The 18,269-nt window shown below is 46.2% G+C and overlaps 1 protein-coding gene across 9 annotated transcripts in view; it reads left to right on the forward strand.

Moving 5' to 3' along the window:
- The window catches only part of L1CAM (L1 cell adhesion molecule), a 721,289-nt gene that overhangs the window by 584,553 nt on the left and 118,467 nt on the right, over positions 1-18,269 (forward strand). For all 9 annotated transcript variants that reach the window (XM_089685157.1, XM_089685163.1, XM_089685158.1 and 6 more), the window contains one exon: positions 1,118-1,188. In XM_089685157.1, coding sequence (XP_089541283.1) covers positions 1,118-1,188 — 71 coding nt within the window. The remainder of the gene's footprint in view (positions 1-1,117; positions 1,189-18,269) is intronic.

The following is an 18,269-nucleotide window of genomic DNA, read 5'->3' on the forward strand; positions in this document are numbered from 1 at the left end:
ATTGTTCGGGCTCATGTCTCTCATCTTTCTCTTGGCAATGCCATATAGATTCTCTATGTGGTTCAGGTCAGGCGAGTTTGCTTGCCAATCAAACACAGTAATCCCACGGTCATTGAACCAGGTTTTGGTGCTTTTGGCAGTGTGGGCAGGTACCAAGTCCTGCTGGAAAATGAAGTCAGCATCCCCATAAAGCTTGTCTGCGGAAGGAAGCATGAAGTGCTCCAAAATCTCCTGGTAGACAGCTGCGTTGACCCTAAACTTAATGAAGCACAGTGGACCAACACCAGCAGATGACATAGCTCCCCAAATCAACACAGACTGTGGAAACTTCACACTGAACTTCAAGCATTTTTCAGTGTGTGCCCAGGTAAGACGCTTTTGACTTTGTTGTTCAGGAGCGGTTTGACATTTGAATATGACATTTGAAGTCCATGTCCAGGATCCGTCTGTGTGTGGTGCTCTTGATGCACTGACTCCAGCCTCAGTCCACTCCTTGTGAAAGTCCCCAACACTTTTGAATGGCTTTTTCCTGACAATCCTCTCCAGGCTGTGGTCATACCTGCTGCTTGTGCACCTTTTTCTTCCACACTTTTCCCTTCCACATAACTTTCTATTAATGTGCTTTGATACAGCACTTTGGGAACATCCAATGTCTTTTGCAATTACCTTTTGAGGCTTTCCCTCCTTATGGAGGGTGTCAATGATGGTTTTCTGCACAACTGTCAGGTCAGCAGTCTTTCCCATGATTGTGATTCCTACTGAACCAGACTGAGAGACCATTTAAAGGCTCAGAAACCCTTTGCAGGTGTTATGGCTTAATTAGCTGATTAGAGTGGAACACTTTGAGCCTAGAATATTGCACCTTTTTCACAGTATTCACATTTTTTGAGTTTCATCTGTATAACCAATTTAGTAACACCAAAGATCCTTACAGTTAAACTCTGCTTAGGTTGCTTCTGTTTTAATCCATCTGTGATATTAAACAAGTCAGATTTTAGATTTCCAGAATTTAATATCAGGAGACTGCCAAAACTATTTAATGTTTATGGCTATTCTTGATATAAAATGAGCCATGACAGTTACACAATTTAAATTGTATTTTTTGTATCCACCATAGCTCCTTTAAACAACCCCATTGATGTTCGGGGAGAAGGCACTAAACCAAATAATATGAAAATAACATGGAAGGTAAGTTATTCTAAGACCATAGATTATAATAGACATTGCAAATAAGAAAAAACTGTATTAACAACAACCAGAGCGCAACCTTTCCAACATACTTGATAAAGTCCTAATCAGAAAATATAAAGCCTCTGACATATGACTGTCATTTTTGCAAGTAATAGCCCCATCCTTTCATGCACGTTAAATTACTCTTCTGGTATATTGATCGATGAATTACTATGAATTCTATTTCAGACTTCAGTGTCTTTCGCTTACAGGTAATAAGAATTCACTGACCAAATCATGCTAATCAACATTAGCTTACGTTGTTATCATATCTAGTGAGTTATGTTTACCAGTGTTCCTTTAAGTGGTACAGCCCTTCCTTGTCACTAAGTGGAGACATCTAAACATCCTTTAACTTCGATCAGTTCGTACAATGTGAAAAACTGGTCTTTGGCTAAACCATATACATTCACAAAGTGTTCTGGCTGATCAGCAATACATGTTCTCAGACATTTACATTAAAGTGGTAGTAAACACTGCTTGGTCACTTGTATCTACAGGTAAGCTTATAATACAGCTTATCTATAGGTTCAGTGAATATCTCCTGATGTCACTGACACATGCACACTGCTCTCTGAGTTGAGGGCACATGTAATGGCCGTGCCCATGCCCAGGAGTGACGGTATCACAGCTCGGCCATTAAAGCAGCCAGAGGCTGTGAACCCAGAAGGAAGACTGGGTGAAGATGGAAGCCCTGGCAGCGGTGACAGCATACTGCTGGAGAGATCCCTTTTACAAGTTAGTCTGTCATAATATGCTAGTATGCATTGCATACTAGCACATTATGCCATTAACTTGCAGAGAAGCTTTTCCTTTTTTTTTTTTTTTTTTTAAGACTTCACTACCGCTTTGACATTTTAAGGTTGTGTTTTTTTTTTTTTAATTACACCTGTGAATTGGCCTCACTGCCAAGCTTACCCTCTGATTTCAAGGCTTTTAAGCAGTAGTAAACTTCTTTTGAACTTGTACCTACAGATAAGCCTAGGTGCCTTAGGAGGTATTCAAACTCAATGCAGCCGGTGACATCACCAGTGCATGCACAGATTTCTACGTGGATGGCAAAGAATTCACATCGCCTGAAGAAAGCATGCATGTCTCGTTCTCAGTTCAAAACCATGCTAGTGTGTTTTGCTGATCGCAAGGGGATAGTTCAATACAAGTTCATAGAACATGGTACAACAGTCAACCAATGAAAGGTTGGCCTGCAAAGGATACGGGAATCTGTTTAAAGGAAAATACTGGAATTCTGGCCTGACAAGTGGATTTTATGCCACAATGCTCCTGCACATGATGCGTTAAGTGTTTGCGAGTTCCTGGCGCAGAAATCTATTCCAAAACTTGATCAGCCAACTTATTCCTCTGACTTCGCACCCTGAAACTTTTAGCTATTTCCAAAATGAAAAAATGCCTTGAAAGAGCTCAAGCACTGTGACATCAAGTTTACAATATGCTAGCGCTAGGTTGGACATTTTTTACCTTAATGAATTCCCTGTGTTAAGGTGAAAATGTCCCTCTATCTGTACCCTCACCTCTCACCCTCCATTTATACTTACCTGAGCTCGATCTTGATCCAGTGATGTGCCCTTCTGCAGAGGCTCTCTCCTGTCTCTCTGCACACAGAAGCCACAGAGGGAGCCATTGCCTCTTGCTGTTGTCAGTCAAATTCTGTGTGCAGGGGGGCGGGGCCAAGCCACAATATCTGTGTCTATGTATGCAGGCAGCGTGGCTTAGGTGGGCCGCCATAGGAAGCTGCTTCTTATGGGGGCCCATTGAGAACAGGAGGAGCAAAGAGTGCCAGCACGGGATCTGAAAGAGGATGGATGAATAGATGATGAAATTTTGTATGGATTCAGTTGTGAACTAAACATTTAAGCACTGATGAAGTGGCCTTCCCCCTTAAATGTTAGCTTTATATGATGCCCTTATCCATTAATCATTTTTAAAAGAATCACCAAGCCATATGACTTCTAGAAATGCAAAAGCCTGTGTTCGTATTAGATCTCAATAGTGGTGGCCAGCGTGCATTCCAAGCCTCGCTACCAGCGTACCGGATATGATGCCATAGGAACCTGGAGGTGACGGGATCATGCTTCTATGTACGTTTCACCTGGCGGCGTCTTCAAGAAGTGATGTACAACCACAACCGTGCACAATATATAGGAGTAGGAGCATGTTAAATGGATGGCTCCAAAAACATGGCTGACTTATACAATATTAGAGGCAAATTGATGCCACATGTATAACGGCTGTATAAACTGCTGCGGTGTACAAAAATTGGGAACCCTTTATGACATATTGGCAAACAAAATCTATAAAAACAAAAGTAATTTTAAAAGCATGAATATTATAAAAACATATATCTTGGGATGGGTACACTATGAAGCCATAATGAGACATGGAAAACCACTATGAGAGGATATATTAACTCCCATATGTCACGATCGCGGCGTCAGACCCCAGACCTTTTCACCAAACTCGTGACCGAAGAACTGGCCGATCTAAAACCGCAATGTGACGTGCGTAACAATGCCACACCCAGCTGCACCCTGCACAACGATTTTCCAGCTAATGGGTACTGATCGAAGTGCCAGCAGCCTGAATCGATTGTTACTGGGTCAGGTTAATTACGCAATTAACCCCTTCACACTGCCACCACCTCCTTTTTGTTCAGAGAAAGAGGAAACTCGCAATATCACCAGAATACTATAATAATTAAAATAATCGTCCGCATAACCCGGTCAATGACACAGGCCGATTGTACAGAGAGTTATACCAACAGTAGCGTCTTTAAAGGCAGGGATTCATAAATTGCAATTAAGAGCTATAGAAACAGTTCAACACATTCAGAAGAAAGATTTATTACTAAAAGGGTCAAACAGGTGCAATAAAAATATTTACAGAGAAGATGTAACCAAGATATTATATATATATATATATATATATATATATATAAAACAGCACAGCAAAGAGATGACAGGGAGAAGTTAAAGGGTTAAGTTACTTGCCATTAATCCTTGGATGGAAGCAGATCACGTTTCAGAGCGAAAGGCACAGGTCTCCCCAGGTGGTATATTGATGTTAAAAATGGGGGATGTCTTCAAAACTAACTTCCTTAGGCTTGGCAACCTGTTTTAAAGTTTCCCAGCAGGGGGTGGTTCTGAAGTGAGAGACCAATCCCCTGTTTAGGGAGGAACCATCAGGCAGAACTCTAAACTGGAACCAACATCTTTCATAATTCATATTCTGGTCCATAACTTACCATCTGCACAAGCAATAGTCCACTCGCGGGTATATTATTACACAGACAAGTCTGAGGATTCTTTAGATATGAATTATGAAATTATATATTGCATGGTTCACGAGTTCCATGTTTTGGCTCCCCTGATGGTCCGAGATAAGCGAGTGACCCGTCAAACTGTTCTCCTGCTCATTGGCCATCTGACGAGGTGTCAGGTTTTTATGTAAGTCTCTCATATTCCAAGATATGAGACATAGAGGAAAAATTGATTTGAGAAGTGTTCATCTAATTCTGTCACCTATGCTGAGCTAGGTTTATTAGCTCAGAGTCCCTTTCAACTCCTGGGAAGGCTCCTTATCTTGTTACGAGGTGTAAAATTACACAGGTACTTTGGCCAGTGAGACTCCAGCTCTCTTGGGAAAACTTGTCCTATCTCTTCCTAGGTGAGAAAGGATACAGCTTTCACAGACAGCTCCACACCTAGCTATAGATACCTTGCCTGGCCAGTGACCCATAAACAGTACACATACACACACACTGGCCAGATGTCTCCTCTCAGTGAGAGGGAGGGGTGGGGGAAGGATAAGGGAGAAATATGTGTCAGGACAGTTAACCCCTTTGCCAAGATGGAGGTTGAAACCAAAATGGTTGAACCACGTCCATGTCTGGGTATACACTGTTACACCTCAGGGCAGGGCAAAAAATAAAAAATTATAAAAGTTAATGAAAAATATAAAATGAAAATAATAAAGCTAAAAATAAAATGAAAATTTTAATGAAAAATAGAAACGAAAAAATGAGATGAAAATATAAAAAATAATAATGAATGAAATGAAGATAAAAATAATAAAAATAAAATAAGGAATATAAAAAAAAATAAAAATAGAATTGAAATAGAAAAATAAAATTAAAGTTAAAAGTAGAAATAAAAAATGAAAATAGATAAGTGACAAGCTATAAAGACCTATAGGCAGATATTATAATGGCTGACGGGGGTCCTGCAAATTATGAGCATCATACATCTAAAATATTTAGCACTCAAATACAAATATATATTTATTTTAAATGAATATGAAGAATAATATTTGAGACAGTATAAAGAGTTGAAAAAATTGAGACCATGGTTTTTTATAGAAAAGGGGGCATGATTAACAATTAAAGAATTATATGGGTAAATATATACCCAAAAGGTTCCAGTGTGGAAAAAGGGGGAACCCTCACCTATCTAATGCACAACCAAATATTAAGTGTAACATACTCCATTGCAAAGAAGGGTTACAGCAATGGATATACCCCTAATAGTCAGTGAGAAGACAATAAACTGAGCTCCTGGTGCCCCACCCCGTGCCCCCCCATCCTCTCCATCACTACTAACAACGCCACCATCTCTCCCACCCCACATGCCAAAGTCCTGGGTGTCACCCTGGACTCCCACCTCTCCTTCCTACCCCACATCCAACTGCTATCTAGATCTTGCAGGCTCCACCTCCGCAACATCTCCAAGATACGCACATTCCTCACCCCAGACACCACCAAACAACTCGTACACTCCCTCATCAACTCACGCCTGGACTATTGCAATTCCCTTCTCATTGGCCTACCCAAACTAACGCTATCCCCACTCCAGTCGATCCTAAACTCAGCGGCTAGACTCATCCACCTCACCAACCGCTCCACATCTGCCTCCCCCCTCTGCCAATCCCTTCATTGGCTCCCGATTGCCCAACGCATCAAATTCAAACTGCTAACTCTGACCTACAAAGCCATTCACAATGCCGTCCCAAACTACATAACTGACCTGATACCCAAATACTACCCGTGCCCTCCGCTCCTCACAGGACCTCCTACTCTCTAGCTCCCTGGTCTCCTCCTCCCACGCCCGATTGCAGGACTTCTCCAGGATCTCCCCCATCCTCTGGAACTCCCTACCCCAATCCATCAGACTGTCACCTACCCTCCTCACCTTCAGGCGCACCCTGAAAACCCTCCTCTTCAGGGAAGCCTACCCCAACCTCACCTAACAACTAACCTCCTCCACTCCATCCCCCACAGCCATCTCCTCCTGTACCACCTTCCCCTCCCTCCTAGATTGTAAGCTCGAACCCCTCATGTATTGTATTGTTACTGTCTTGTCTCATGTTCTGTCCCCCTTGCTACTGTACAGCGCTGAGCATACCCTTTGGCGCTATATACTGTATAATAATAATTAAGGTCTAAATCATAATTTAGCTCCTTCGGATCCAATGTTTGCAGTCTATGGATTCACTGGATTTCCATCTGTGAGACCTTTTTTGTCATATCAGTACCCCGCCATTGTTTGGATATTTTGTCAGTTTCCCAAAACTGTAGAAGTCTGGGGTCCCGATTGTGTTTCAATCAGAAATGGTTGGACACGCTTTGCTGTTTGTAACCATTCTTAAATTGCAATTTACACGGACATGTAAGCAAATAAGTGACATATCTTGCATCACATGTGATGAACTTCTTGATATTAAACCTTTCACCAGTAACATGTGATGAGAAATTGTCAATCTTTTTGCTTTTGTCTTTAATAATCCTGCAAGCTTAACATCTCCCACACTTGTAAGAACCTGTAGCATTCAAGAACTTAGGGGCCTCCTAGGGGGTTCTGTCACGTTCTTGGAGATGATATGCCTAAGGCCCAAGGCCTTTTTGTATATAACTGTGGGCTTCTTAGGGAGGATCTGTTTTTAAAAGTATGGTCCCTCAATAGAATAGGCCAATGTCTACCAATACTCTTTTCCAGTTTCTTAAACTGTGGATTATAGCCTGTAATGAATGCCAAATCTGCACCAGATTCTCTCTTAGGTCTAGGTACCAATAATGTGTCCCGATTCATATTCCTTATTTGGTCTCCAGTTTTTTCTAACTTTGCTTTCTTATATTCTTTCTCCAAAATTCTTTGTAATAATTTCTCTGATTGCACTTCAAAATCTTCCCTCCTACCACAATTTCTTCTAATTCTCATGAATTGACCTTTGGGAATTGCCCTCAACCACCTCAGGTGATGGCAGATTCTTTTAGAAATGTATCCATTTCTGTCAGTAGCTTTAAAGAATGTTCTAGTACAACTTGTCTCACTTGTCTACAACTAGTAGTGTTCTAGACAAACTTGTCTCACTTTTAAAAATTTCCAAATACAAAAACTGGATAGCCTCCCATCCTGTGTTGCTTTTAAATTTAATACCATAGTGTCAGGGCTCCGGGTATGACCAGAGGTATGTGAACTGATGCAGGGAAACGCAGGCTTCAGATATGTTATAAACAATATAATTTATTAATACTAACAATACAAAACGCAGTGCAATACTAAAACATAAACACAGTGCAAACGAACCAAACCACCCACAGATAACAATACATACAATGCAAGCGTAGTCAGGCAGGCCGGGTCAATAACAATCGGGCAGGTAGGAACAGGAGGATCAGGCAGAGAGTAGTCAGGTCACGAGCCGGGTACAGCAACTAACGGGCAGGTAGGTACAGGGGGTCAGGCAGAGAATGGTCGGGGTCACAAGCCAGGGATCAAACAGGAGAAGTCAGCAGAGGTCAGGATCAAGCAGGGTCAGCAACAAGTCAGTCAGGCAGGAACAGGAACAGGAATGCAGGTAACAAGATACAGGGGCCCATGGAAAAACACACACCAAGGCCCAGACTGCAAGTCTGGCCATCCCTTAAATACACTTCCGTAATCAGCTTCAGGTGTTTGGCTGACTGCAGGGTTGAGTCTCTGATTGCTGAGGGCACCCGCTGGCCATCCCTGGTACTGCAGCCCACAAGGCAGGTGAGTCCCACCATTATTGGCAAGTCCATTCCTGACAGTACCCCCCCCTCTCAAGGAGCGTCCTCAGGACGCTCCAAACAGTCCTAGCTGGGCAAAATGTTCCACCGCCCGGGTCTGGTAACTGGCGGGATATCAAAGACTGGCACATCGGGCAGGACTCCGGGCAGAGGCACATCGGGCAGGACTCCGGGCAGAGGCACATCGGGCTGGACTCCGGGCAGAGGCACATCGGGCTGGACTCCGGGCAGAGGCACATCGGGCTGGACTCCGGGCAGAGGCACATCGGGCTGGACTCCGGGCAGAGGCACATCGGGCTGGACTCCGGGCAGAGGCACATCGGGCTGGACTCCGAGCAGAGGCACATCGGGCTGGACACCGGATCACCAGGCGGAGCAGCAGGCACCGGATCACCAGGCGGAGCAGCAGGCACCGGATCACCAGGCGGAGCAGCAGGCACCGGATCACCAGGCGGAGCAGCAGGCACCGGATCACCAGGCGGAGCAGCAGGCACCGGATCACCAGGCGGAGCAGCAGGCACCGGATCACCAGGCGGAGCAGCAGGCACCGGATCACCAGGCGGAGCAGCAGGCACCGGGCCACCAGGCGGAGCAGCAGGCACCGGGCCACCAGGCGGAGCAGCAGGCACCGGGCCACCAGGCGGAGCAGCAGGCACCGGGCCACCAGGCGGAGCAGCAGGCACCGGGCCACCAGGCGAGGCAGCAGGCACCGGGCCACCAGGCGGGGCAGCAGGCACTGGGCTCCCAGGCGGAGCGACAGGCATCGGGCCCCCAGGCAGAGCGACGGGCACCGGGTCATCAGGCACGACAGCGGGCATCGGGTCACCAGGCATCAGGTAATGTGGCTCGCCAGTGGGCACCGCGTCATCTGGCAAGGCAGTGGGCACCGAGTCACCAGGCACGACAGTGGGCTCCAAGTCAACTGGCATGACCGCGGGCACTGGGTCAGACATTGGATCGTCTGGCTCGACAGCGGGCATCGGGTCACCAGGCATCAGGTCATTTGGCTCGACAGCGGGCACCGCGTCATCTGGCAAGGCAGTGGGCACCGAGTCACCAGGCACGACAGTGGGCTCTGAGTCAATTGGCACGACAGCGGGCACCGGGTCATCAGGTACCGGATCATCTGGCTCGACAGTAGGCACCGGGTCATCTGGCGCTGGATCGTCTGGCTCGACAGTGGGCATCGGGTCACCAGGCATGACAGCGGGCACCGGGTCATCAGGTACCGGATCATCTGGATCGACAGCGGGCACCGGGTAATCTGGCATTGGATAGTCTGGCTCGACAGCGGGCACTGGGTCATCAGGCATTGGATCGTCTGGCTCGACAGCGGGCATCAGGTCACCAGGCCTGACAGCGGGCACTGGGTCATCAGGCATTGGATCGTCTGGCTCGACAGCGGGCATCGGGTCACCAGATATGACAGCGGGCACCGGGTCATCAGGCATTGGATCGTCTGGCTCGACAGCGGGCATCGGGTCACCAGGTATGACAGCGGGCACCGGGTCATCAGGTACCGGATCGTCTGGCTCGACAGCGGGCATCGGGTCACCAGGCATGACAGCGGGCACTGGGTCATCAGGCATTGGATCGTCTCGCTCGACAGCGGGCATCGGGTCACCAGGCATGACAGCGGGCACTGGGTCATCAGGCATTGGATCGTCTGGCTCGACAGCGGGCATCGGGTCACCAGGTATGACAGCGGGCACTGGGTCATCAGGCATGATAGGGTCATCAGGCGTGATAGGATCATCAGGCTGGATCAGTTCATCAGGCTGGGTAGAGACATCAGGCTGAAGTGCGGGTGCCGAGGCACCAGGCTGAACCACGGAAGGCAGGTTCTCAGACGGCAGGCTCACCGGTTTGGATACTGGCAGGATGGTACTGGTTGGAAAGAATTTTTGCTTTTTTCTGGTTTTAACTACTGGAGCACTGCAAGTAAATGCAGGTCTGCAAACAAATGGAGCAGCTGAGGACAGAGAAGAGCTGGAAGATGGAACAGAGGAGGGAGCAGCCGCCACAGAGGACCTCTCCACAGGGCCAAAGAAAGGATAGGTGCAGCGAGTGGGAGCGGGGGACTGGTATGTGGTAGTTAGAGTATACTGGGCAGTCACTGGGGGTGCTGTTGGGGATGCAGGAAGAGTGCCTTGAGCAGAGGAATGATATTGCAAGCCGACTGAGGCTGGGTGTAACAAATCTGTCCATGTCTGCAGTACTGGTTGAACAAAACTCAGCTTACACATAGCCTGTCTGACCAAAGACTGGACTGCGTTTATGCAATCCATGAGCACATGTGATGGACAAGCTGCATAGTGCTCATGGAAACAATCTGGATCATCTTCCAACAACCATACCAGTGATTCCACTTGATCCACAATAAATGGGGGAAAAAAGTCATTCCTGCTTTCAGGGGTACAGGACCGAGCCAACTCAGCACAAACCTGGATCAATGGCTGCACCTCAGAAAACTCTGTGCCCTGATCGACTAGACAATGAGCGATCCTTATACACTCTAACAGTTGATCCCGGGTATACTCCTTCAGAGTCTGATAAGCATAGTCTTTGTCATCAAACACTAGCAGAGATAAATACACAACCTCATCAAGATCCATCCTTCCCAGCAACAATAAGCCAAGATGGCTTCCCTGTGCAGCCACTTCTGGTCAGGATTGGCCTTGGTGTAATGTCAGGGCTCTGGGTATGACCAGAGGTATGTGAACTGACGCAGGGAAACGCAGGCTTCAGATATGTTATAAACAATATAATTTATTAATACTAACAATACAAAACGCAGTGCAATACTAAAACATAAACACAGTGCAAACGAACCAAACCAAACCACCCACAGATAACAATACATACAATGCAAGTGTAGTCAGGCAGGCCGGGTCAATAACAATCGGGCAGGTAGGAACAGGAGGATCAGGCAGAGAGTAGTCAGGTCACGAGCCGGGTACAGCAACTAACGGGCAGGTAGGTACAGGGGGTCAGGCAGAGAATGGTCGGGGTCACAAGCCAGGGATCAAACAGGAGAAGTCAGCAGAGGTCAGGATCAAGCAGGGTCGGCAACAAGTGAGTCAGGCAGGAACAGGAACAGGAATGCGGGTAACAAGATACAGGGACCCATGGAAAAACACACACCAAGGCCCAGACTGCAGGTCTGGCCATCCCTTAAATACACCTCCGTAATCAGCTTCAGGTGTTTGGCTGACTGCAGGGTTGAGTCTCTGATTGCTGAGAGCACCCGCTGGCCAGCCCTGGTACTGCAGCCCACAAGGCAGGTGAGTCCCACCATTATTGGCAAGTCCATTCCTGACACATAGGCACTGTTATTTATAGAGGACAGGAAGCTCTCCAGTTCCTGCAATTTTTCTCCTAAATTATAAATATATCAACTGTACATTTTTAATTGTGGCATTTCCCTGTAAACGATTTACTGTTCCTCCCACTTATTGAAAAAAATGTTAGCAGCGCTCGGGGGCATACCTTGCTCCCATCGCTACTCCTTTAATTTGATTAAAGAAATTTTCATTATACCAGAAGTAACTGTTGGCCATCGCCATCTCCAAGGCCTCTAGTGTGAATTCTCTCTGAGGGCGTGTTACATCGGAATAATTGTGGAGTTCCCATTTGGTTGCATCAAGAGCATCCAGTTGTTTTATGTTCATGTAAAGGGATTCCACATCCACTGTAGCCAGCAGGGTTTGCTCCATTATATTAATCTCCTTCAATAAATTAATAAGATCCCTACTATCCTTGAAATATGCCTTTCCTCTCATGGCAATAGGTTGGAGGAAAAAGTCCAGATATTCTCCCATTCTGAAGTATTCTCCAGGGGGAGTGGTTCTTTTTTTATGTATTTTGGGGCCTGATGTATGATTGGTATTTTGGGGATTTTGGGTACCAGATATTTGGCCTTTTTTATTTAAGATTCTTTGTTTACTTCCCTTTTTAACCAATTTTGTTAATTTGCCCTTTAATTTAATAGTAGGGTCTTCTAATTTGTTATAGGTACTAGTGTCCTGTAATATCCTTTGCATCTCCTTCTCCATACTGTCTTTTATGTAAGATTACTAGGCCAACCCCCTTATCAGTGGGTCTTATGACTATTTCTTTTTTTCTTTTCTATTAACTTAATTGCCTCTCATATATTTTTGGAATGGGTTTTGGCTCTATTGCATGTGATATTCAAAATATCTCCCTGAACCATGTTCTTGAAACTTCAATGAACTGGTAGGTGGAAGTCTTGGGGTTTAAAGTAGACTTATTTTTTAAACTTGTGTGAATATTTTCATCAGTGATAATCTGATCTCCCTTGTGAGGGTTTTCTAAAAAGTGTTTTTTTGATATTAAGTTTTCTGGCAAACGTTTCCACATCAATGTATGCTTCAAATTTATCAAGATGTTTACTTGGAGCAAATTTTAATCCTTCATTTAATAGAGCCTTACTTTAGGACCCCTTCTTGGCCTCTTCATATAATGTTCTTTTTTTAGGTAGTTACTTCACAGGATGTAGGTAGGGCTTCTCTGACACCTCTCTGGGCCATACCAAGAACTGTCCTTGCCTTCTCTCCAAGTTCCTGATTCACAGATCTTTTTCTCTGTGCTGCCCAGTCTTAGTGAGTACTAACAGACCAGTGGCCAAGTGCCTCCACAAAAAGGTTAGGGTCTACCTTTTTTACACCTAGTTAAAATCTTTTCACTTTCTCTGGTCCAATTGCTTAGCCAGTTAATTTGCTTTAGCGGCAGTGTCAATCCTTGAAGGGACATCATCCACTTAATAAGTGATAACTCTGTAAGGAGCGACTCCCTCCATCCTTATTCATAGTGTGCAGTTCCACCCACTTTTCCTGGGCCATCCAAGGCACATGAAACTAGCATGGGCTGTTCCCTTTCTCAGAGTGATCACTGAGAGGATTGCTAAGGTCTTTTGCACTCAGCAGCATTTTGCTGACTTGCCTGCAGTTTGCTTGAGTGGAAATAGCCTGAATGGCTTTTTTTCATTCTCACATGAGGGCTTAAGTGCTTTGTATTTCAAATTTAGACAAGACCTCAGTTACCAATTAAAGGCTCTGGGCTTGCTGCAGAGTGGAATCACCCTGACTGGCTTTTGACTGTTCATAAATCTAGCTTGTATTTCACATTTTCAGGGTGCTGGAGCCGTTGAGACCCACTCAGACTACATGGTTGCAGAAATAGACCCTCTTTCTCCTGTCTTGTTCTCTGGTTCAGAGTATGTTGTCTCACCTGCTTCTCAGTCTTGTTCTCTGATTCAGAGTGTTTGGTCTCAACCAATAATCTCAGGGTACCCTTGGTACATGAAACTAGCACTGACTGTGCTTATAGCAAAGTAGACCTGTCTGAGGTTTATTTAGCTTTGCAGAAGGAAACCATGGACAGCCTTATCCAGGTAATCAATGAGACTCTAAAATAGGATCATTTTAAGTGTTTGGCATCTATTGTGAGTACTGGCAGACCTAAGCTATCCGCTAAGTTTTTTTTCCCTTCAGCAATTTAATGACTTGGTTACTTCAAAGATGAAGTTGCCTGACTGTCTTTTTCTCGATTCCCAAATTATGTTCTGCTGCCTTTCCTTACCCTGCAGAGGTGGTTAAGGAATGGGCCACTCTACTCTCTGTAGATCTTCATGTTTCTTCCTTTAGGGTGTTTTTTTTCTTTGTTCTTTGTTGTGTCTATATCAAGCCTTTTTTGCTTCTGCTTGATTCTCCTGGGGGTTTCTGACTGGACTAGACTTTTTTGCCACAAACTTGTTGCTGGTGAAAGATGTATTCATCTAGCACATGACTTATCATCAAATGCATGGCTGCAGGCCCATTGGTTGCACCACTAGAGACTCAGCATGCTGGCCATTCTGTACTTATGTATAGCTACTCCCTTAGGAGCCGCTGAGTATTTTGGGTACCCTGTTCACTACTGAGCCCTGAACAGATATTGCCCCTGCTGTCACTACCAAAATACCTAGGTCAGGCACCTCCCTGGCTACCACACCAATGATAAACACGTAAACACTGATGAGATAAAAGTTTAACTTGTATTAGCGTCACCAGGATGGCAAACCGGACAAAAGAGAACAACAATTAGCTGAATATTTCAAATGGCAAAACATCACAAAGTAAAGGCAATATAACCCAATACAGTCACATTTTAAGCCATGCCCACCCACCCTGCAGGACTGAAGAATTAGACATTACCTCCCAAACCAAGAGAATTTTCACAATTGAGCATAGAGGGAAAGAAAAATAAAATAAAATATAAACTAGCTAACTTGTGGCTCCCCGTGAGAAGAAGATGAAAGAAAGAGCACACAAACCTTGCGCATTACCTCAATAAATAGTGACTAATTTTATTAATAAGGAAATATACTCACAAAATGGTTGTATAACAGGCATAAGTAACCATAATCCAAACAGGGTTACAGGTAACTCAAAAAGGGGGGGTATGAAGGCTAACGCGTTTCGAAGGGTGCTCCCTTCTTCATCAGAGCTGGGTTTGGCAGATAGAGACTTCAGTATGGTAGAGTTCCCATGGCAAGTGTCACTAAACAGGCTGAACTGCTGTAATACTGACACTCAGTGGCTGAATATCTCCTTGCCATGGGAACTCTACCATACTGAAGTCTCCATCTGCCAAACCCAGCTCTGATGAAGAAGGGAGAAGAGAAGAGAGAGGGTTCAACTCATATGAATGTAGACAAAAATGTATCCCAAAAGGTCCCGTGAGTATGTGAAAAGCTCTTCAGCCAGCTAGTTGGAGCTCATATGGTGGTGCAAAATAAAGGTGAAATCTGTTCTAGAAGACAGAGTTACCCAAGGGATGGAAAAATAGCCAAAAGAGTTTTCTTTTAATAGGGAATGTGATGGGTCTCTTTAAGGACAACTGAAAAGGAACATAGTAGTGTATCCCTTTTTAAATGGGGAGCTGAACTTGAAAAGCTAATCTCTTCCTTGGATTTTTGTAACCTGTGGTGAAGTGAGTGCAGGATTCCTGCCTGGCAGAGATAGTGAAAGACGTTGTTTGGTACACTGCAGACAGAGTTGGTTAAACAGGTAAAGGTGGTAAAATGCAGAACTGGATGGGCTATAGCTTCTGAGCTTGGCAGTGTAAGCCTGTACTGGTGATTGCCCTAAACTCAAGAAACTGGAAACAGCAAACACACACTATGGCAATGCTGTGTGGGTGATGAACCCTCTCACCTGGTCCATTAGTGCAGCAGGGCATAGCAATGACTCTCCTGTTAAGGCCCCTCTTTGTCCTCCATGGCTGTGGCTGTGTAGATAGCGGTGACCCGGCTAGTCTGCCTGCAGTTTCCACTAACCTGCCTCCTCGGAAGGCTCAGCACTCTAGTGTTTTGTGCCTCTACCCAGCCCGATCCGGTTTGGCCCTGCATGGATCCACTCTCACATCCAGTGTCTTAACACCATCTCTCCCATATCTGAATAGAAAAGTCCTGCTTACAGCATACAGGTCCCAGCATTCCTGTAAGGCTGAGTGATAAATAAGCTATGTAGCACTTCCATTTTGTGGCCAAATACTGTACTACAGTAACATTGCACAGCGTTACATTAAAAAAGCAGCAGAGTAAATAGAAAAAGATATACATTAACTAAAATGGCCTCAAGTAAGAGAGAAGAAAAATGGAGGAGAAAACTGAAAACACTGAAGAAAAATAAAAAATGGAGGGATGAATCAAACAGAAAAAGGGGAAAAAAGAATACAAGAAGAGAACTTGTCACTAAGAATTCTCTCCAGATTCTGATTAAGCTGTCTGATATGTGTTGGAGATAATGTACTTCTGTTATGCCTGCCTGTGGGCAGATCACTTGGCAGCCCATATTAACTCAGTTACATAGTCTGGTTGAAAAAAAAGACACAAGTCAATCCAGTTCAACCAACAGAGAAAAAAAAAAACACACACACACACACACACACACACACAAGCAAGTAAGCAAATAAAACACCTCCATATACACAGTCCTATACCCACAAATAATCCAGAGGAAGGCAAAAAAAGCAATAAAGCATGATCCAATTTTACCTATAAATGTAAGTATCCAGTTATATTATGTACATTTAGGAAAGAATCCAAGACTTTGTTAAAACAATCTATTGAGATGGCCAGAACCAGCTCTTGAGGGAGTTTATTCCACATTTTAACAACTTTTACTGTGAAGAAACCTTTTCATATTTTGAGATTAAATCTCTTTTCCTCCAGACATAAAGAGTGCCCCCTTGTCCTCCTATGATGACCTTAAGGTGAATAACTCTACACAGAGTTCACTATATGGACCATTTATGTATTTATACATGTTGATCACATCTCCCCTTAATCTTCTGTTCTCAAGAGAGAGTAAATTCAGTTCCTCTAATCTTTCCTCATAGCTGAGCTCCTCCATGCCTCTTATCGGTTTAGTTGCCCTTCTCTGTACTTTCTCCAGTTCCCCAATATTTTTGTGAACTAGTGCCCAAAACTGAACTGCAGATTTCAAATGAGGTCTTACTAATGATTTGTACAGGGGTAAAATGAGGTCTCGTTCTTTCTGCAACCCAAACCTCTTGTAGTGTACTACAAGAGGTGTACTACTGTAGTGTACGTCGCCATCTTATACTATTATAAGATGGCGACGGAGCAACATGCCATCTGTGAGCTCTGTCACCCCACTGCTTAATCCGCTGCCATCCGGGCGGCAGCGGACACTACTAGGGCCCCCACACACCTGGGGCCCCCGACCAAGCATCCAGGAGGGGCCCCAATCAATTTTGGCCCCCCCCCGAAAATCGCGGCCTACTACATCCCGCGAAGCCGCGGCCTCGATTAATTCGCGGGCCGACTCGCGGCACCACCGCCCAATCACGGTGCCGCCGCTCCGTCCTTCGGCCCCTGCCCTCTGACACACAGCGGAGTGGTCCTCCCCAGGCGGCCCTTGACCCTCTCCACCGTCTGCAGGGGCCACAGCAACCTGAGGCAAGGCTACAAGGACCACCTCACCTGGATCTGCCTAGCAAGGACCACCAAGCAGACTGCAACCCAGGAAGAACCGCAGCCCAACAAGGACAACCTCAGATACCCGCACGGCAGCACCACCACCCGCACAGCCACCACCTACAGAACGGGTAAGCTGCCACCATCAGTACGGGCCGCTACGAACCCAGACACCCGAGCTCCAGCCCGAGGGGACGCTACCACCCCCACCCGTGAGGAGAAGCCACCAGCGTGGACAGGTAGCCTAGCCCACTCCACCTCCAGACGTCGATCCATACCACCCACACCACCTCCCAACGCCGGCCTAAACCACCCCCTGACGCCGGGCCCTCAGCACCTCCTGACGCCGGGCCCCCAGCACCTCCTGACGCCGGGCCCCCAGCACCTCCTGACGCCGGGCCCTCAGCACCTCCTGACGCCGGGCCCTCAGCACCTCCTGCCACCGCTGGGCCCACATCGCCTCCTATCACCGCGTCCCACGGTTCGTCCAGCCGCCGCACCACTGTGCCCACTGACGCCGTGCCACAACACCCAAGGATCCCGGCCTACAGCACCCACAGACTACAACCAGCCAGCTACGGCCCCAGCCGCCCACCACTCCTGCTCACCTCCTACGATCGGTCACTGATGAACTCCGACACGGCATAACGGACTCCCCCCATCCTCACGTCCGGACCAAAACCTCCCTCCTCTCCGACCCGATCAGAACTCTGCCCATCCTAGCATGCCACCTGCACTCCTCCTCCTCGTTCTCCTCTCCTCCATCCCCAAACTTGCCTCCCTCTACCCCTCTACTCCCCCAAAACAGCTCTACATCGCACCCTCACTTCTTCCCTCCCCCCTCTACGGCTTTCACCACCTCCTCCTATTACTCCACTCCCCCGCCGACGCACAAGCCACCGCCAACCGACCCTCGCGCTCCTGCACCTCCCATTCCCATGCCACCTTCCTCACCCTCCTCCTTCTCCTAACCGC

The sequence above is a fragment of the Staurois parvus genome, unplaced genomic scaffold (assembly GCF_062004578.1).
Source record: "Staurois parvus isolate SC_StPar_1 unplaced genomic scaffold, SC_StPar_1.0 ptg000364l, whole genome shotgun sequence".
In the NCBI taxonomy this organism is placed as follows: Eukaryota; Metazoa; Chordata; class Amphibia; order Anura; family Ranidae; genus Staurois; species Staurois parvus.